We start from the raw sequence: 21,354 nt of genomic DNA on the forward strand, positions 1-21,354 counted from the left end.
TTTGTATGGAAAAAATTCCAAACTGACACATCAACGTTCGGGTGTGGAATTTTTTTAATACAAATATCGTTGCCGCTACCCGTACCGCTACCGCGTACCCTCCGGTGTGGCCAAGCCTTTACAGTTCCATTGCTAAATTTTTCCTCTTTTTGACGTTTGTTCCTAGAAAATGTAAAAGTGGAACGTGATTGGGTACAACAGTGTGTAGCCACCGCATGTGATTTTTCAATCGATTGAAAAATCACTGTGTAGCCAGGCACTATGGCTCAAAAAGTGAAAAAGTACAAAAGTGAAAATTTTCAAACCAAACTCATTTTTTTATAGGTTGAAGCCTGGTACGCTGCTCGCGCTAAATTTTAGCTCCCATACAAATTATCGAAAAATTTTAGCCCAGCTAAAATGAGTCCCATACAAATTATCGATAAATTGTATGGGAATTTTATCTTGGCTAAAATTTAGCGCGAGCAAGCGTACCAGGCTTGACGCAGAAAGCTTTTTTTTTTGTTCTAAAAAACAATTTGTGTACTCATTTTTACAAATTTGCAGCGCTAGCGAGAAAAAAATATTTTTACTTTTTCAAAAAGTGGTGTATGTAGTTAAAGTCTGGTACGCAGCTGAAGCGATACAAAATATCGTTAAAGAAATTAAATTTGTTTTGTTTTTGCTTTAAAACTGGTTTTCTGTTGTTTTTTATTGAATTTTTTGATTTGTGCTTTTTATTATTTTTACTTTGCTATATAAAGCCTTGTACGCTGCATTAGCGAAACGAAATTTTCCATAACGAAATCTTGAACGAAAAAATTCGTTTTATACTACGTTTCCACCTACCCTAAATCCGAGATTTAGCTAAGTAGATTTAGCATAAATCTCAAGTTTTATTCTAAATCTCGGATTGAAGGTAGGTGAAAATCTTAGATTTAGGGTAGCTGAACCCAAATCTGAGATTTAGCGAAGTAGATTTAAAATAAATCTCGAGATTTATTCTAAATCTACTTAGCTAAATCTCGGATTTACCGTAGGTGGAAACATAGTATTACTTTTCGTACGTAGATCTAGCGAAAAATTGGAGAGTTTTTATTTTTACTCATTTGTCACTAACTTTTTAATGTCCTGTGCATTTTTCTTGACTCCAAGAGCAGTGTTGACAGTTTTTTCCCTTCTAATTCATTTATTTCTTGCTTTAAAAATTATTTTCTGTTGATTTTTTTTTTATTTTAAATTAATTTTGAATTTTTTTATTTTGACTTTGACAGAATACTCGATGATATTTGTTCGTTAGCATTTTCGTTGTAGACTTTGGAGACTTCAAAAATGTTCGTTTCGCTTTAGCTGCGTACATAGGCTTAAGCTTAGTGTTCGAAGACTGAATGAAAAATGTCTTTTTGATCGTAATGAAGTGGGAACAATTATCGATAAAAAATATGAAAAAAAATATGTGAATTTCTTACATTTTCATAGTAGATAAAGTTAATCTTGTTACTTTATTTAAAAATAAAGGTCACGGAATAGGGAAGTATTTATTTTAATAGTAGAATATTTAACTTTATATATTTTCAGCTAGGTTTTGTTAAAAAAAATAATTAATTGAATATAAGAAAAAGCATTTTTGAGGGTAATTTTCTTTTATCTTGAGAAATTTCGTTTTACTTTACGTACGTAGATCTAGCGAAAAATTGGAGAGTTTTTATTTTTACTCATTTGTCACTAACTTTTTAATGTCCTGTGCATTTTTCTTGACTCCAAGAGACAGTTTTTTCCCTTCTAATTCATTTATTTCTTGCTTTAAAAATTATTTTATTTTTATTTTTTTTTATTTTAAATTAATTTTGAATTTTTTTATTTTGACTTTGACAGAATACTCGATGATATTTGTTCGTTAGCATTTTCGTTGTAGACTTTGGAGACTTCAAAAATGTTCGTTTCGCTTTAGCTGCGTACATAGGCTTAAGCTTAGTGTTCGAAGACTGAATGAAAAATGTCTTTTTGATCGTAATGAAGTGGGAACAATTATCGATAAAAAATATGAAAAAAAAATATGTGAATTTGAGAATTTCTTACATTTTCATAGTAGATAAAGTTAATCTTCTTACTTTATTTAAAAATAAAGGTCACGGAATAAGGAAGTATTTATTTTCATAGTAGAATATTTAACTTTATATATTTTCAGCTAGGTTTTGTTAAAAAAAATAATTAATTGAATATAAGAAAAAGCATTTTTGAGGGTAATTTTCTTTTATCTTGAGGGAATTTTAATCAAAGTAGTACCAAATGCAAAGTCCCATTTAACACATTTCAACCCAATTCACATAGCAAAAAATAAATTTGATCCTTTTTTTAACCAAACGTCAAATTTTAATAGTAATAGATAATTTAAGTCAACTATTACATGAAGCCTCAAGAGGCGCGACTCTTTTGAAACATAATGAGTGCAAAAGAGAAAAAAGATGAAAGAAAAAATTATCCGACCGGAGAGTCGTGGGTCGTGAGTCCGAGACTCTTTTTTCAAGTTTCTTTTTCCACTTTTTCTTTTTTTCAACATTCCCTCTCATTTCTTTTTGCTTTTTGGTGCAATACAACAACAACAAATTTTAAATCAAAAAAGAAATGTCAAATTTGAGTCCTTGACTCAAGAGGCATCGTGTAATAGTACGCGCCTCACAGAATGATTACCAAAAGATTACTGATTCTTTTCTCATTTAATGTCTTTATACCTAATTGTATGTACATATGTATATTGAATTATTTTTTTATCAATACTCTTGACTATTAAAACATTTTTGTTTTAAAATTTTGACACTTTCTGAAAATTAAACATGAAATATTAAATTTATTTTTTTGTTCATTTTAAATTTTTTTTATTTTGCACAGATATAATAAATGCTTGTACTAAGCAGTCCCAATCTTTGACCTTCCTTTGATATTCGTATCACCATTCTCTTTACTTATTTAGTTCTTTTTAATTTGTTTTTACCTTCAAAAAACACTAAAAAGTGCCGATACGATAATCATCCGCAAATGACTTCGTACTCGGTGAAAATGGACCCCAGCGCGTGCGGTATCTGGGGGGGAAAGAGGCGTGGGAATTATAAAAAAAAAAAAGAAAATTGGAAAAAAGAGTCAAGCCTCTTGAGGCTTCGTGTAATAGCTGACTAACCAACATTTTAACGCAATTCGCACACGGCCTTAATGTCAAAAATAGTAATTTGGCTGCACATCAGCCATTTTTTTTTATTATTACTTCCTTTTCTGTCTTTTATCATGTTTTATGTCGTTTTCTATTGACGAATCTCAGAATGAGATTCGTGAATCTGACAGCTGAAAGGGGGGGTGAAGAGAGGAAATAGTGGAAAAATCTCAGATTCCATGATCTATTTGCGGCTTGAGATTCAAAAAAATGACAAAAAAATGAATCTGAGATTCAAGAATCTGAATCTGGATTTTTATCAAGATTCACGCATACAAGCACACGCACTTTCACACACACTCCTCTGTTTGACATTTGTCTGAACATTTGTTGTTGTTTTATTTTTTTTCATACGCACAGATTTCGTACACAATTACAAAACTAGATTTCATATTGGGCACGTTCAAACACCTATCGGATAGGCTATCTGGGATACCCGTATCTGGAATATCTTTTTGAACAAAGAGGTATCCAGATAGCTTGCCCAAGCAGCTACTCAAAAAATATGTAAATATTGAGAAGAGGAAACTTTTTCTTTTGAGCAAATTACATTTTTTTTATTGTTGAAAAGTACTTGCACAATCGCTTTGACTTTATTTCTTGCAATTTTTTTTATTTTGAAGCTGAATAATAGCCCGAAAAGCAATCAAAATAAAAAAAAAGCCAAATGTATATCAGCTGATCACTCGGATACCTGAGGTATACCAGAAATTCTGGGATACCTTCAGATTATTTTTTGACAGAAAATGGTTCGTTTCCTTGCTAATTTTTAACATTGTTTACAACAACAAAAAGCTATCCGATAGCTTTATGTTAGCTCTTTGAACGTGCCCATTCTATTTGCAGCAGAAAATCTGAGATTCTTACACAAAAATCTCAAAAGCCAATAGAAAACCACATTAACCGATAAGCGAGAAAGAGAAAACATTTTCTTGTTATTTATTTGGATTTTTGACATTTTATATGATGTTTTTGTTTATTATTTTTTATAATTCTACATAAACATTAAACAATAGGTGTGTTTTTTATTACCACCGGTCTTAACTGGACAAAAAAAACGCCTCGGGGCTTAACCTGAAATCTTGGCAGCACTTTATATTGAATGTTCCGAAAACAGCACACACAACAAAAATTTAGAGTTGTCATATTTTTCGCTTTCGTCATTTTCTTGTATTTTTCATGTATGTTTTACAAAGAGATACAAAAATGTATGCTAGCAAAACTATTTTAATACATTTTGTCCTTCCAAACGTGAGTTTTCACGTTTTTAAACAAATTCTAAACAATTTATGAAAAAATTAGTTTGGTAGCACAGATTTAAAACTCTTCAAAAAGTTAAGCCCAGAGAAATCTCCGGGCTAAACAACTAAGCCCAAGGGGCTAAGGTGTTGTTGTATTTAACATGTAAATTGCTTAGCCCAGACTGCGTTTTTTTTGTCCAGTTAAGACCGGTTGTAATAAAAAACACACCTAATAAACAAAAAGTTAAAGAGTAACTTTATTAAAAATAATGCATTTTCTAACAAATTTCTTAAGACCTAAAATTGTCTTTACAAAACTATGCACACCAAAACTTGTTAAACAAGAAATCATTAAAAAATATGATTTCTTGAATCGTGTGAATTTCCACATAAATTACTTAATAATTCTTGAATTAGTTAATTCATTATCTCAACAAAAGAAATCAATAACCAATTCCTTGACCTCATGTCATGAACTTCCAACTTCTTGTTTTGCCAATGTTGAAACAAAAGAAACTACTCCAGAAAGTCGGGAGCACTCTAAATTGCCTTTGCAAAAGATTATAATTAAACCCGGCAAACGAAACCAATCTAAAATATATCACCTACGTAACTTGAATAATTGGATCAAGAATATGTTAATAATTGAATATATCACTAAAATAAGAGAACACCACCCATCGTCGGGAGATTCCCTTCGAGTGCTCGAGATGTGTTGTGGCAAAGGTGGTGACCTCCTTAAATATTCCAAACAAAATATTGCTCATTTAATCTGCACAGATATTGCAGAAATAAGCTTAAACCAATGCAAGAAACGCTACTATCGATTAGCTCAGAGTTGTCAGTCTTGTTTCTCTGCCGAGTTCTTTCTTAGTGATTGCTCTCGGGACAGATTGAGAGCACAATACAAGTCTCCTTGGTTGGAGCACCATCTTGTTAGTTGTCAGTTTGCTTTGCATTTTTCATTTGAGTCTTATCAACAAGCTGATTGTATGATAAGAAATGCCAGTGAATGTTTGCAATCAGGTGGCTTTTTTATAGCAACAATTCCAAATGCAAATGAAATTATGCGACGTTTGAGGGAATCCTCAGATGGCAGATCCTTTGGGAATGAATATTACAATCTTCAGTTTTTGTCCGACACTCAACCGCCGCCAATTTTTGGTGCCAAGTATTTGTTTCAATTGGAAGGTGTTGTTGATTGTCTAGAGTTTTTGGTGCATTTTCCAACTTTGGTTAAACTTTGTAGGAAACATGGCTTGCAACTTGACAAAGTTAACAGTTTTTCAGAGTATTTTGAGGCATCTTCCAAGAGAGGTTGGTTTACCCTTAACTATAGTGGTGAAAATTTGTGGTGTTTTGAAATGATAAAATAAAATACAAAATTGAATTTTTTTATAAATTTTGTTTTTAAGCATCAAAAGATAACAATTTAAAAAAAAATAAAAAAATAAAAAAAAAAAAGAGAAAATTCATTTTCAACGGTTTTTATTAACTTTTTAAAAGTTGATGTGGGTCCCCTGGACCCACCACTATAGTTAAGGGTTTATGATAGTATTTATCCAAAAAAAGATAAAAAGAACTTTCTCCTTTAGGTGAAAATCTTTTAAGAAAAACTGAATGTCTTCAAACGGTTTATATTGAAAAAGATTCAAAAATTGAAGAAAACTTTAGCCATATTGAGAATTTTGCAAATGAAAACCAGTGTTGGTCAAATAACTATGGAACACTATCGAAACCAGAATGGGAAATAGCAAGTAGGTTGATTTTTAATGTATTTTCTAGTTATATTTAGAAGTTTGTCTTTTTTTTCTTTGCAGCTTTGTATCTTGTTTGTGCATTTAGAAAATGTGATAATACTTGGGATGATGAGTTGAACCCAATATATAACTTTGATAGTTAGTAGCATATCCAACTGGATAGTAGATTTAAAACTTAAGATTGATAAACGTGTTTCTTGGGTCTGAAACTAAACTACTTTTAACTAGAATATGGAATGATTGTACCCAAACGTCACAGAATATTACCAATATTGTGTGGAAAAATGAGAAAAATTACTTAAAATTTTATTTTTTAGATATTTAACACTTTATATTACAATATGACTTTTCTGTCACTGGTCTGCTGGGAAATCCTCCTTTTTATAAAACTATATTTTCTGAAGGATTTTTATAGACGGGATCCGAATCTGAAGTCAAATTTTTGCTAGCACTTTACGTTTTTTAGATTTTAGGAAATCTCAAAAACCCATTTTTTTGCTGTTTTCGAAGCTATTTTAGAGCCCCCGCACACTACAGACTTTCTATCAGCCGATAGTTTAGTCGGGTTGGGCTCCTAGTGTGCGCACAGGCAGGCGACTAAATAGTCGGCTGGGCATGAAATATTTTAGTTTGAAGGCAATTGTGTAGCAAAACAAACTTTTTTTTTGATCAAACAAACTTTTTGATCGGCCGATACTTAATCGTTGTAGTGTTCGCACTCTCATACATTTTCATTCTGATTAAGAGCCCGACTAAACTGTCTGCCGATAGAAAGTTTGTAGTGTGCGGGGGCTCTTAAGGTAATCTTTTTCAACTAAATTTGTCACGATTTATGAAAGAACTTGTTTTTTTCTTTCAAATTCAGTTTCAATCTTCTCAATATCTCTTTTCTTCTCCGAGATATTTACAGTTAAGTAAGTTAAGTAAGTTTGGCTTATCTTGCCATAAAGAAACTGATATTTAAACATTCATATTTCTTTCTCCCAAGCAAAAAAGTAAACTTTTCTAATGTATTTTAGTGTGCTGATTTTGAATCCGAATTCAAAAATTTTATTCCTAGGTATAAGCCTTAACTGAAATTTGGCTCTTAATGTATCTTATTATAGTTTTCTCTACATATTTGACTTTTAATTTATAACGGGCGTTGAGATTTTACATTTCCTTTAATTAAGTTGCTTTTGTTCATGTGGGTAATTTTGTACTTATTTTAAAGTTATGCTTATTTTAACTGTTTGTTAACATTTTCCAGAAATTTTCTTATCAAACCTAATGCATTTGGGTTCACTTAGCCTAAAAATCACACTGGTTGTTTTCTAGGAGCTCTATTTTTTAGATATTTTAATTTTTCACATTTTTGGGGTAATTTCATACTATTTTTTTTTTTAGATTCCATTATTACAAGCGTTTTAAAAGTTTTGTTAGAAAAATTTGTTTCGAATGCAATGTATTTCGGTTTAGTAAATAAAATAAAAATACAAAAAAAAAAAAAAAAATGTATGAATTTCTATGAATTTTCATGTATGAATAATTTAAAAAACTAGAGCTGCTAGAAAAAAAACTAATGTCATTTTTGGAATCAGCACCCTAAACTTAGTAAGAAATGATAAACAACGGTCTGGAAAATTTTTGTGTGTTGGGCAGTGTAATAATTTTATTTTTGTACAAGGTCAACCGTATCTAAAAGGGTTATTTTCAACAAACTACTCATATTTGTCAAAAATCATTTTGAAAAAATGGTAGGTACGTGTTAGAATTTTTATGAAACCAGATTTAGATTCAGGAAAGTCGAATCTTTCATAATAAAAAAAAAAAATTATTTGAATGAGAAAGAAAAAGATACATTTTGCAGACCAGTGGTAACAGAAAATAAGAAATTCAAAAATATATTTTTTCTCTCTTAACTTACAAGATTTTCTTTTTGGATTTTTGGAAAGTGTGTAAAAGTAAATTATATTTAATAGTTTGTTGTTTGAATTTTCGCATTTTTGTACTTGAAAATAGCATTTCACACTTTTATTTTGATTTCAAAATGTAGAAATAAATGACTAAAAACTAAAAATATTGATTTTTTAAAAAATGCGTCTTATATAATTATTCTAGGCAAGTGCTTACATATCATTAATTTTAAAATATACGTTCTTGGTATACATATAAAGGGTTAAAAGTATCATTATTGTTAAATAATGGATTTAAATATGCTTATATTTTATCACCAATTTCAAAATAATGGATTTAAATATGCTTATATTTTATCACCAATTTCAAATTATAAAACAACACTTAGGGACAGTTTGTTCACACTCGATTATCTTTTAATCAAGGATTACTCCAAGGGAAATACTTCATTAAAAGGTAATCGAGTCTGAACAAACTGGCCCTTAAATTTATTTATGTAAATATTTTTATTAGACAGTTTTATAAATCAATCTGGCAGACAGATTTATTTACATATGTATAAAAAAAAAAAACAAAAATGTTAAAAATCAATGTTTAAAAAAGAACCTAAACCTGTACATAAAAAGAGAGTTACATATGGATAATTTATTCCTTTGCCGAATGCTAAAGAAACCGAACCAGAATGCTCTGTTGAGTTACCTAGTACATACTATTAAAAATTTACGCAGGTAGCTTCATTTATGCACAGGAATAAAGTAATGTCCATATTTATGATCAAAGTGGATGGCGACGGTATATGGCATAGATCCTTTGTATACAGCAATAAATAATTCACACACATTGTTTTTATGACTCACATCTGTGTCGATCATGTTACAAACAAATGTTATCATGTAAAATATTCTTATCCGTAGAAGTGAGTTAGATATAAGATATATGTAGCTGTAATGTAGTTTAGTCTTACTTCTATAAAGCAGTTCAGTTTAAGACACGAAGAAGAGCGTTGTTTTTTATTTTATCAATAAATGGGTGTCTAATTCTTTAAGCTCGTTTCATTAAGAATATTGTATTCGGTGATTTTTAAATTTCTTATTACATAGCAGTAGAACGGAATGGATTATTTTACGAATTATAATGTGGCTATTATTATGTGTCTTATCAGCATGATGTTTTTTATTAGTGGTTACTTGATTTGAATAGTAAAAAAAGGAATTGTATCATGGCTTCTCGCATACTCATAATATGGTATTAAAAAAATAATCAAATAATGGGAGTATGGTAATTTTTGTACAATAATGTACTTCAAATTCTTCTTAATGCTTTATCTCAATCTTATCACCGGATATACTGTGGTCAAATGTAGCATTTAGATTTAGCTGTGGTTGGTTTTTCGAAAGTATAAAAGCTGTTGATTGTTCACTTTCGAGATCAGTCGTTCTTGAAAATTTTAACTAAAAAGTGTTTTTTTTCGAATTTAATAAAAAAAAAAATTAATGATAAAAATTTTCTGCAATTTTAAGGAGAATAAAAGCTTATACTATACACAAAGGCCCAGATTGAGTATAAAAAGATTCAAGCTGAAGAAGCATTACCTACAAAATAAAGACTTCTAAACGAGATCCAATTGACGGACAGCAAATCCTAGTGTACTTGGAGGACTGCTTTGTATTTCTGCCAGGAGAACTTGAATCAACCTTTGACGAAGAGGCTATAAAGGTGATTTACCTAACGTCAGCAACAATAGCAACAACAACAATAACAGCAATAACTACAACAACAATGGACAATGAGGTATTTAATAATGATAATTTTTTTAATACCCAAAAACCTTACTTAAAAGCTATCTTCTTCTTTTTTTTTATCATTTGCATTTATTTAGCGTATTGAGATCATTAGTGACGATATCACCAGAACAGAAAAATTCAATTTAACTGTCCGAAAAATCAATTTTAAGATTAAACCTGTACCAGAAAACCAAGAACCAATTTCCTGGATATCTGAGAGTATGGAAGGCGTGTTTAGACATGGTCTGAAAGGTGTCGATCCCAAAGATAAGGTTGGCATAACCTTTGGTGGGAGTTTTTCACCCGAAAGAGGAAACGGGTCTTTAAGTTTTAGGACGTGTTCTGATATTACATTTGAAGACGTTTGGGAAATGATGACTAAAATATCCCCGAGGTCATCAGGTCTTACCACTGATGATGATTTTGTTTTAACGATAACATCAGTTAAGATACCTGCAGGCTTTGGAAGTTATTGATTTGAAATGTTTAATACATTTGAAGAGGAATGAGCTAAAAAATTCTTAATTAAATTATTCTTTCCATCTCTAATAAATATGTATATTTTTTGTGAATGTATTATTTCAAGTAATTCTTTAAAATGAAAATAGTATGTTTCTCTGACAAGATTTTATAAAGAATGTAAGAAATAATAAACCGTGCAACATTAATATCAATTGTAATAAAAACTTTATATAAAAAAAAACATTTAAGTTGTTCAAGCTAATTTTAATGATCCACACTTATAGTCATTTAGCGCATCGCTCCATATTGTCGAATACACTTTCACATTTTGAAATATGAACATGAAAGGAAGTGGCTGACGCCACGGCACACTAGTTTTAAATTTGTAAATTAGGATGATGTAATGATGTTGCATTAAAAATCTAATAAATGGCTTTGTCTATTTATCGTAAGAAGGGGAACCTCTAAGAATTTTCAATGTCTAATTTACCAAAACAATAAGTTGAAGCTAGGAAGATTTGAATTTTGAAGCCATTATCGCTGACTTTGTCAAAAGTTCCAACATCTTTGCCAAAATAAAATAAAAGCACCGAACTAGTTTTTCTTCTTTCGAATTCTCGGTATCGTTCATTTCAAAGCAAAGCGCAGCATTTTGAAGTGAAAACTTCTTTAGTATCGTAGTGATTTGAAACAAGATGAAACGAAAACGCCACACGACTTCAACTTGTTATAACTTTTTTGTTTTAATAGATAGATGAATGAAATTTGTACTGTAGATAGGTAATTAAATAAATTATGATTGTACAAAGTTTCAATTAATTTCATATTCAAAATTCTGAGATAACGGTAAAAAGATGTTCTTTTCCTACACAGGTAATATCTTTTGATCTAGTGTACATATAAATTTGATTTAACTTTATGCATGCTGATAACATAACCTTTTATTTGATATATCACGCATAACGATACGTACTCTACAAGTTACACAATCTTAAATTGAAAAAATTGAAAAATACCTCAAAACACCTGTGAAGATCTGTTGCCGATGACTAGCCACCAGTGTAGGAATTACCGTAATCTCAGTTTTAAATTTCGAGATGGTTGACTTTAAAAAATTCTTACTTTTTTGTAGGCATGATAGAAACATGAATGAAAAGCCAAATAAAAGGTGAAATAATAAGCTTTCAGATGATTTAAAATTTATTATTTTTTAATTTATAAGGTTGTCATATAAAAGATATGGATTTAAAGGTGATAGAATAAAAAAAGGTTGTTAAGGTTTCACTTCTACCACGTGTGAATTGCACACATGAATTTTTTTGTTTTTTTTTTTTTTCTATACTAAGCTACTGTGAATTATAAAGAAGAAAAAAAAAACACAAGAACAAATGTTTTAATTATTTCTTTTGCCTTTGACGTTAGTTTTTTGTTGTGTTCATTGTTTCCAGTAGGGACGGATTGTAAAAGTATTGGAAGTATTTAATTAAATAAATAATTAATGTTACCTCTGAATGTAAGTTTTCATGGTTAAAAAACGTGACTAAATATGCAAAAATTACTATAGAAGTACTTTTTTATGACATTTTTTTTTAATGCAGTTATCATACTTATACCAGACACCACAGATATATCCAAAAGAAATGGATCTTATTCGTAGAGAAACGAAAGCATGTCAACCTTTGGTTACACAAGATCAATGATTTCCACAATCGAAGCCTCCAATTCTGTACGTTCAATTTATCAATTCGTTGGTTCTATAAGCGTTATTGAAAACAAAAGATACTCTGACTAAGCTAAGTTATGATGAAAACAATAAAATATATAAAACAAGCCATTAAGCAAATAAAACTTATATGATTTTTAACAGTGTGTGCTAATCTAACACCATTATACAAATCAAATAAATTTTGAATTAAAATTCACATAGTTAACTATGAAAACATGGAAAACCAACAAAGGTGTTAATTATCACCTTCGTTATAACCAATTATTAATTTCATTAATAGTTTGGTATTCCAATGCCAGATTGTAGTGAATCTTATTTTCTTTCGGCCTATATAAAACGAAATATTTGTCCAATAATTTAAATCACATTCAGTTGAATCTTCACTTCGTTCGATCTCTTCAAATAATAATAATTTTTATCAAAATGAAATTTGTAGCAGTCTTCATCGTATTGTGTATTTCTGCTGTAGCATTGTCTGCTCCATTAGATGATTCAAAAAATGCTGTCATCACCGGCTACGAAAACGACAATATCGGTATTGAAGGATATAAATTTCAGTGAGTATCCGCATTTTTTAAAACATTGAAAGAATTCGAATTTTTTTAAATTAAATTCACTTTTTATTATTCGTTTGTTTACCAACCAAAAAAAAAAAAAAAAATAGTGTCGAAACAAGTGATGGTAAATCTTTTGCTGAAGAGGGTGAACTAAAAGATGCCGGAACAGATGACGAGGGTATTGCTGTCAAAGGACAATATTCATACACAGGACCCGATGGTGTTGTTTATAGTGTATCATATGTTGCCGATAAAAATGGTTTCCAGCCTGTCGGTGATCACATTCCTAAAGTTTAATACACAATTTTGCCTTTTTATAAAACAGATTTAAATAAATAAGAATGAATAAAATCAGCTCGGATTTGTAAGAAGTCTTTCAAAAACAATTACTAAAAGAATGATAAAATAATTTACTATCGTGGGTAACTGTGGCGTATGAGTAACATTTTTGTGGTCGCAGAATAAATGCCAATCTATTTTAGGATTATGCCCTACTTTCCAAGAAAATCCAAATACAGATCAGTTTATCTGCTAAAAAAACATCTTGAAGAACTTAAAACTTAAGCTCATTAATGCCCGGCGCATATAGGAGTATTCTGGTCGAAAAGCTGGACAAAAGTCGATTTTCTAAAAATCAAAATTTTTAATTAATTTTTTTACAAAACGGATGGTAAATATGTATACATGGGCTCATATTATGCACTTCTTTTTTTTTGTGGTAAAGTGTTTGGTGTGACAAAACAAGTTCAAAGTCAGCTGTTTATTTTCTGAAATTTTTTTTTGTTGTAATTTTTGGTGATTTGGTGAGTATTGTTAGGAGATTGATTTTGAGCGAGTGTGCTTTTAAACCTGAAAAATAAAATTTTTCAAATGAAAAATAAAATTGCAGGTATTGAAAAATAACTAAAGAGTAGTTTTGGAAATATTAAATGTTTTTTAATCAAATAAATGACAGTGGGAAAAGAGTCTGCCCCGTATAGATATTTTTATTGATTTTTTTTTTAAGTCTAAGTGCTTTGTTAAAGTATACCCTACTATTCTGCTTCGATACATTGATTTATGATAACTTTGACTATTCTTTTAATTTAATATCCAAAATTTGGGTGCGAATTTTTGCGATTAACAAAATAATTTGCGAATGAAATTTTCACTTTGAGTAAAAAACATTCATACGCCCAACGTTTTTTTTTTTACTGGTTGTTAACATTTTCCAGAAATTTTTGTTATTGAACTTGATGCATTTGGATTCACTTAGCCTAAAAAACACAATGGTTTTTTTCTAGAAGCTCTAATATTTTAGATATTTTAATTTTTCACATTTTAGGTGTATGAAATTTCATACTATTTTTTTTTAGTTTTTCAACTTATTTACATAAAACCGCCTTTCATTGCATAAATAATAATTTCTAGCAAAAATAAATTGTTTTACTTAAAAAAATAATTTTGTTCAGGTTTTTGATCGAAATACTTCTATGTGCGGCGGTCGGTATGGCCTTCGTAACAATAGGTCAACTACTCTTCTTATTGCACTTGATATTAAAAAAGCTTTTGATGAGTTCCATATCAAGCTCTCTTATAGAAAATGCAAGCATTCGACATTAATCTTCTAAGTTGGATTAGAAATTGACTTTCGGATTGTTCAGTTCAAAAATACATTTTTTGTAAAAGAATATAACGTTTTTAAAACGTAACCACCAATATTATTATAGAAATATATCTTGAAAAAAATAAAATTAGTTCGGTGCTTTTATTTAATTTTCGCAAAGATGTAGAAACTTTTGACAAATTCAGCAACAATGGCTTAAAAATTCAAATCTTGCTAGCTTACACTTATTGTTTTGGCAAATTTGATATTTCTGCTTAACTTTATATTACAGCTACGTCAGTCGATTAAAAGTCATTTGGTGGGTGCATTTCTTTGTTACAACCCCACACCACTTTAAATGTGTTTCACCTTAAAAAAAAGTTTCATTATAACAGTAGCCAAATACCTCTCCACTAAGTTTAGGGTCATCCTAAGAAAAATTAGTTGTTCCGTTGAGCAATAATAATCGAGAATAAGAATGTTCACTCGGGTGTATACGTACTTTTTTTTAAACTAAACAAATTGTTTCTTCTAACACTGCAATTTAAAACATGACACATGAGTCAATATTTAAAACCATTTATTTTTTCATACTCAATAGTTTTTTGTCATATTCTACCTCTCCCTCTAAAGACGACTCTAATCACATTTCGTTACATGACACACAACCCTTTAAATTAAAAAAAAAATATCATAAATTCCAATAAATACTGAACATAAAATCCCAGTGTTGAGGCTTATTCTAAGGATTAGAAAGGCTTATAAATGCTGTTGAACTACTTACTGATTTTATACTATTATAAAAGAAGCTTTGGCATGTTAAATGTGTAAGTGTATGGCCCCCATAACATTTGCCAAAAGTCCTCTGTGTTTATCCCATCAAGAATTACTCGGAAGTTGAAAATCTAAACTACCTTTCATTTTTCGGTGCTGCCAAGAGAAAAAAAAATATATAAAATTCAAGAAGCAAAACTCTATAATGCACCTGGTGTGTTTGAAACTCACATTTCACATGCGAATAACCTAATTTTGTGTATATATGTACGAGAGCAACGAGAGCATACAGAAAGTAGTAGAAAACCTTAACTATGTTTTCTCTATGCCACATATAGCATGCTTGGATTGGGATTGGGACACCTGTAAGATTGCCATTTAAAGTACGTGTAAGTTGCAACCTCATTTGTACTCGACGTCATCGTTGTCATCATATTTTTATATATATGTGTGTGTGTGTGTGCCACTTTAGAGAGACTCTGGTGGCATTATCCTCTTCAAATTGCTCACCCTGTATAAACAAATTTCCAAACAATTCCGAACGTTTTATTTGCCTTTGTCAGATATTGTCCTCCACCTCCTCATCGTCTTTATATTTCCATCGTATGTAAAGTATGAACGTCATGCCGCCGCTCAATGCTGCACCCCCCAACCACCGCCACCACCTTGTGTAATATTTACAGCATTTTCCAGGACGATATCCTTTATAATGTACTCCTGAATATTTGCACACTCTGTGCTCTTCCTCGCCTATTCCTATTCCATTTCCTTGCCATGTCTCATATAGAATAGTGGTATCACATCCCTGGCACATGAAGAACAAGTTGTCATGCTCTAGGTTCTATATATTCGAGGATATCAAGACCCAAGAATAGTAGAGAGAGATTCAAGTTTCATTAAGTTGGAAGCTTGGTGCATGTTTTTTTTTTTTGATTTAGTTTTGTTGAAGTTTCCCTTGGGAATCTAGACGAATCTTATGACATTTTCTGCAGGTCAAAGAGTGGTGCAGTTGAAGATTGTGTGTTCTTTTTTTTTTTTTGTCTTTTCCTTTTGAAAATCACTTTTATAAAATATCCTTGAGACTGAGAGAGATATTTTCGTTTTTCCATAATTTTAATTTGAGATATCACAAAAAATTAAAAAAAAAAAAAACCAAAGGGGAAATCCCTTCACTACACTTAAACGAAAGAAAAAAATTAAATTGAAAAAGGAAAAACCAAGACCAAGATGAAGCGTGATAATGGTACTATATAATAGCTACATCCGCCTGCACATTTGCTTGCGTTCAGAGCAGCATTTCGTAGCCGTAGCCGTAGCCATCCGCCATCAGGACAGGATCTCGAGAGGGAATATCGCATTTCCTTTGAGCAAAACTGTCTAACCCAAGAGTACACACAATCAACTTAGGATATTATTTCACTGATTGCATAAAGGCAACGGAATATACACTATCTCTGAACTCCTGTGTCCTCTACTCCTACTATTGTACTATCCTACTTTTTACTCCTACTTCTTAGTCTAACTCTAAGGAGCTGGTGCATTTCTGATGCAGCAGACGAATAAAATGAAAGAAAAAAAAAAACTAGATGAAAAGAAATGAAATATCCTTGCTTCCCTCACTTATGCCCAGCTACAACATGCATGTATACGGGTGGAGTAGAACACAGCTGCAGTGGGGTATCTTCTTTTTATATCTTGTCTCGGAAGAAGATTTTCTTCTTCGACTGTATGATATATTCATGTGCATCCATTTAGCCTGTCCCATGCGATCTATAAGATGTAGGTATAAGAGGTAACATGGCGCGCATCCGATGCCACAAAAGCGGACTTGCAAGCGTTTAGAAAAATAAGAAGGAAAAACGGAAATAAAAACTTGTGAGTATCTCAAACAAAAAGTTATATAAGTATGTATGCTTTTTGTACGGAAGTATGGAAGGAGGGAAAAAATTAAGCTATGATAGCACAGTGCTTTGTACAATGAAGGTACTCTCCTAAGGAGGTGCTCCTTGTTATCGGAGGTTACAATTAGGGGTGAATTTCACCACAAATATAGGTACTCAAAAGATGAAAAACTTCTTCTCTAGAGTTCACAGCTAAGAGCATTAGGAATCATTGCATCTGCATTAGACTTACTTTTTCCCTAAAAAAAAATGTATGCCCCTGAAATTGCCGAGTAAAAATAGAAATTGAATTTTTAAAGAAAAAAAAAAAAAAAAACTTGGCCGCCGCACCACAGCTGCACCACCGCCGTTTGGTGGAAAATTTTGGCGCACCACCGCACCACGACTGCACCACGTCCGCACCATTTCATTTTGTGTGAAAAGTTCGCTGCACCATGATACATAATTTTGGATAATTGAAAAATAAAAACAAAAAAACTACCGACGAGAAGGAGATTCGAACCCAAGTATCTAGAGCACTTTCAATTACAAGTCCAACGCCTTAACAACTGGACTGCACCAAGTCATGTTTGTATGTACGAACTGGCAATTTGTTGCTTAAGTCAAAATAACTTTGAAGACGACTTAAACATTTTGTATAAGTACGAGAATATAATTTTTGATGATGGTGCAGACGTGGTGCAGCGGTGCACAGTGGTCCGTTTTGACTTTTTTGCTTGCAAAATTAATATCTTCTAAACAAATAAAGATATCGCCACAATTTTTTTTATCTTGAAGGAAATTTCCAAGGCTATGAAAATTGTGAGTTTAAAAAAAAAACTTTACAGGGTGTTTCAGAGTTTGGTGTAAGAATAAGAAGTTTTAGATAAGGTTGTAAACATAATGGTATTTTGATTACAATCGTCAAAAATCAATTTCTGAAGTAATCTGAGTTAGGTGACACAGTGGGGAAAAAGGAAAGGAACCAATTCAAGTGAAACAGTGGGGAGAAAAGTATTTTTTTTGTTTTTTATTTTTATGCAATTTTTTTATTTTTCTTTATAGAAGAGTACATTTATAATGTATTTCAGTGATATATTACAAGTCAAACAGTGGAAAAAGATAAAAGTAACAAATTAAGACATAAAAAACACTAGTTTTCTTTAAAACTATCATCTAAGTCCGGGGTAATTTGTAATAAACTCATCATTTCTGGAGAGTATTGTTCTTGCAGATCTTTTTGGTTTCTTACATGCCTTTAGGAAGAAATAGGTGTATCCGATGAGGTTGCAAGCATATTAAATAGGTCTTCATTCTGCCGAATACTTCTTGTGGTCTTTAACTTTGCACTCCTGGGCTTCTTCTGACAGTTCTCCAAGTTGAAGTGATTGATATTCGATGATATTTTGACTATTATTTTGTGCAGAGTAGGCGTGAGTAGTTTTTCAGGATACTTTTTTTTAAGGCTCTGCTGTTTTCTTAGTATACTCTCCAAATTTAACTGCATTCACTACTTCCCTGCAATTCAAAACATTCAGTAGGTATTATTTTCAGCATCATAATAATTTCTCCATTGACTCCAGTTGCATCTGATTGTTCTCCTTGAAGTGTTTCCATTATTAGTATTTCCATAGCCTTTCTTTGGTTTATCCACATCAAGTCCAAGCTCTTCTCGAAAACGCGTTTGGATAGCTTGTTTTCTTCTCTTTTCCATCTCCTTGGTCCCAATATATTCATAAAAAATCATGTTATTGAAATCCACCACTTACAAAACAAAGAACTCTAATTTTCCAAGATTTTATTTTCACACATGAAAAAAAAATGTCGAAAAAATGACTGACCTTATCAAATCAAATCGCTCTAGCTCAGTTGGATGCAAAATGACGCAGCTGAGCTTTTGGATTTTTATTAAGAAATATATAAGGATTTTAAATCAGCTGAGCTTGGTTTGATTACGTAGGAATCTTTTTTTCCTATGCAATTTGAAGTCGAAAAAGTGTGCAAAAAACAGTGTTTCAAAAAACATTAAATTAAACAATTAAAAAATAAATTTTTTATTTTTTTTTTAATTTTTAGTTTAAATATTAACACAGCATTTGAAAAAAAAAATAAAAATCAAAACGTTTTAGAAGCCCTCTTCCTAGTTTTAACACTCAAAGCTAAGAAAAAAAATAAAAAAAACAGATTTTTTTTTTCATAGTAAAAAATTATTAACTTTGACTTGCTCTATAAGGCACACCAATAACATAAATTGAAAATTTTTTTTCGAATACTAAAGCTCCAACCATTTGTGAATCCAGTGATCTAAAAGTTTTTCATTATCGACCCACCCGAAAAATGAATATTGCAAGCACTTTTGTCTAAATGGGCCACTGTGCGGTGGTGCACCGAATTTTTCATTCAAAACGTAATGGTGCGGACGGGGTGCAGTCGTGGTGTGGCGGTGGTGAAGCGAATTTTTTTCATATTTTTTAAATGAAATGGTGCGGAAGTGGTGCAGCGGTAGTGCGGTGGTTTAGAAAATTTTAAAATGGTGCGAACGTGGTGCAGCAGTGGTGCGGAGGAATTCCATTTTTACTCGGGAGAATGGGACTAATTTTAAACTATGAAGGAAGGTAATCCCAACATAAAGTTATTCAAATATAAAAACTTTCGGTGGCTCGGAATCCCAAAATCCACTATCGTGAAAACCCAAAATCCGAAAAACCCGAAATCAAGAAAGATCAAAATCCCAAATATTCGGGATATCGAGATCCCATTGAGATTTTTGGTTTTCGGGATTCTTGTTTTGAGAATCTTCGGTTTTCAGGATTTTCGGGATTATGGGTTCCCGGGATTTTGACCCCAACGCTTAAATATGAATTACATTACTTCCTATGTTGAACAAATCTATACTACAAATTTTGAAAAAACCCGTTCAAGTGTTCCTAATCGTAATTTTATGTCGTTTTCGATTGGTTTCACTCGAGGATTCACTCGTTCTGAAATCCAATAAAACGGTTTTAATCGCTTCCACTAAATTCTGTTTTTTTGCGTTTGTGTAAAATTTTATATTTCAAAAAATTGAATTGATTTTTTTTTTCTGGCAAACGAATGACATGGGTTAATGTTGAAAAATAATAGTTATGAGATCCACGACGAAGAAGATGATGATTATGAATAATTCCGTCGCTTTAATGCATTCCTTTCTTTATTTAACTAATTTTATTTTCAGAAAACAATTAATTCTTGAATAAAAATAAAAACACACTGAGTTTTTTTTTTTTTTTGGCATTTGAATATTCATGTATTAGTACTTCTTGAGTGGATTCTGATTTGAAATCGAGAAGAGAATTTTTCTTCTCAGAATCGTTCTAGCTGTCATTTTCATGCCAATAAAATGGTTTCAGAAGGCTTCTGAATGATTCCGGACGCTTCCGGAGAGCCAATCGAAAACGACATTAGAGAATTTTTTTTATTAGTTTTCTTGTCAAAAATTTTTAGAAACTTTGCAATTTGTAACCTTTTTAAAAACAATTTAACCAAATAAATTCCCCTTTCGCATACGAGAACATAAAGTGCGGAAGATGATTTCGTTGCATATAAAAGACGATGAAGAAGACCACTTCTAATGCGCCTCTGTTTGATAAATACTCGCATATCAAAGGAAAGACTTCATTTCCACGCGCGCCTGGCCCTTTGTTGCCCGGAAACACAGACAGAACAGAACACAACCAACTAACGGTCGAATGGTTGGCCAAGCAGATATTTGTCTCTATAATAGGTATGCACACAATGCACACTAACAAGAAAAGAAGCAAGGATACTATCTACCTTCCATTTCCATTTCCATGAAACGGAACATAAAGTGAAACCAGACAAGCAGAATTAAACGAGCAAAATTGCATGGAAAATCCTCACTCAGGTTCTTATTTTTGTGCTACCAATCGACATCCTGATCATAGTGTAGTGTTTCTAGAAGCGCATATTATTTCCAACAACATTCTATACACTACCTACTGAAAAAGGAAGATGATGCTTCTGATGATTGCAATGGCGGCATCATCAGAAGCAGCAGCAGTAGAAAAGTCCTCTTGAGCACTATTCCTGCTGCTGCTGGTGGATGTTTTTCTCAAAATTATTGAGCATTCTTAATTGTTTGATTGACAAAGGAAATACTAAGCCTCTCGGGAGGGATGGCCGACAACAACGAATGGACGCCGAGATTTTAAATCACAGCACAACATAATGATCACCAGAGTCTGCAGCAGTTTGCTCTTGTTATGAGCAAATACGTCAATACGCCTTTTGCATCTTCTTTTTCATTCTTCAACACAAAACGATGAGTGCGTAAAGAGAGAGAGAGAGACTTGAAGTTGAATACGTCTTTTTTCGTTCGAAAAGGCTTCTGAATTATGGGTAGGAGTTAAGCTCCGAATGCATATTGTTTGGGTTGGCTATTTCCAAGGCATAACAGTGTAGAAGAATAAGTTTTTTTTTTTCAATATTTCCAAGAGGATTCCTGA

The 21,354-nt window shown here is 31.6% G+C and overlaps 4 protein-coding genes across 5 annotated transcripts in view; 3 read left to right on the plus strand and 1 right to left on the minus strand.

Moving 5' to 3' along the window:
* LOC129909998 (DNA damage-regulated autophagy modulator protein 1) overlaps nt 1–21,354 on the minus strand; it is a 401,886-nt gene that overhangs the window by 113,243 nt on the left and 267,289 nt on the right. The window lies entirely within an intron of this gene.
* On the plus strand, nt 4,664–7,583 carry LOC129909994 (mRNA cap guanine-N7 methyltransferase-like). Its single transcript, XM_055987207.1, has 3 exons — nt 4,664–5,742; nt 6,021–6,182; nt 6,246–7,583. The coding sequence occupies exons 1-3, from the start codon at nt 4,695–4,697 to the stop codon at nt 6,326–6,328; spliced, it is 1,293 nt and encodes a 430-aa protein (XP_055843182.1). The 5' UTR covers nt 4,664–4,694; the 3' UTR covers nt 6,329–7,583.
* Nucleotides 8,639–10,533, plus strand: LOC129909999 (uncharacterized). Of its 2 annotated transcripts, XM_055987215.1 has the most exons (3): nt 8,639–9,154; nt 9,602–9,872; nt 9,961–10,533. In XM_055987215.1, exons 2-3 carry the CDS (start codon nt 9,861–9,863, stop codon nt 10,339–10,341), a joined length of 393 nt encoding a protein of 130 aa, XP_055843190.1. In that variant the 5' UTR covers nt 8,639–9,154; nt 9,602–9,860; the 3' UTR covers nt 10,342–10,533. The 2 variants fall into 2 exon arrangements, with proteins under 2 accessions (XP_055843190.1, XP_055843189.1); XM_055987214.1 differs by lacking the exon at nt 8,639–9,154 and having other exon boundaries at nt 9,202–9,872.
* On the plus strand, nt 12,438–12,920 carry LOC129910000 (flexible cuticle protein 12-like). Its single transcript, XM_055987216.1, has 2 exons — nt 12,438–12,610; nt 12,718–12,920. Exons 1-2 carry the CDS (start codon nt 12,477–12,479, stop codon nt 12,905–12,907), a joined length of 324 nt encoding a protein of 107 aa, XP_055843191.1. The 5' UTR covers nt 12,438–12,476; the 3' UTR covers nt 12,908–12,920.

This window comes from Episyrphus balteatus, chromosome 2 (genome assembly GCF_945859705.1).
Source record: "Episyrphus balteatus chromosome 2, idEpiBalt1.1, whole genome shotgun sequence".
Taxonomy (NCBI): Eukaryota; Metazoa; Arthropoda; class Insecta; order Diptera; family Syrphidae; genus Episyrphus; species Episyrphus balteatus.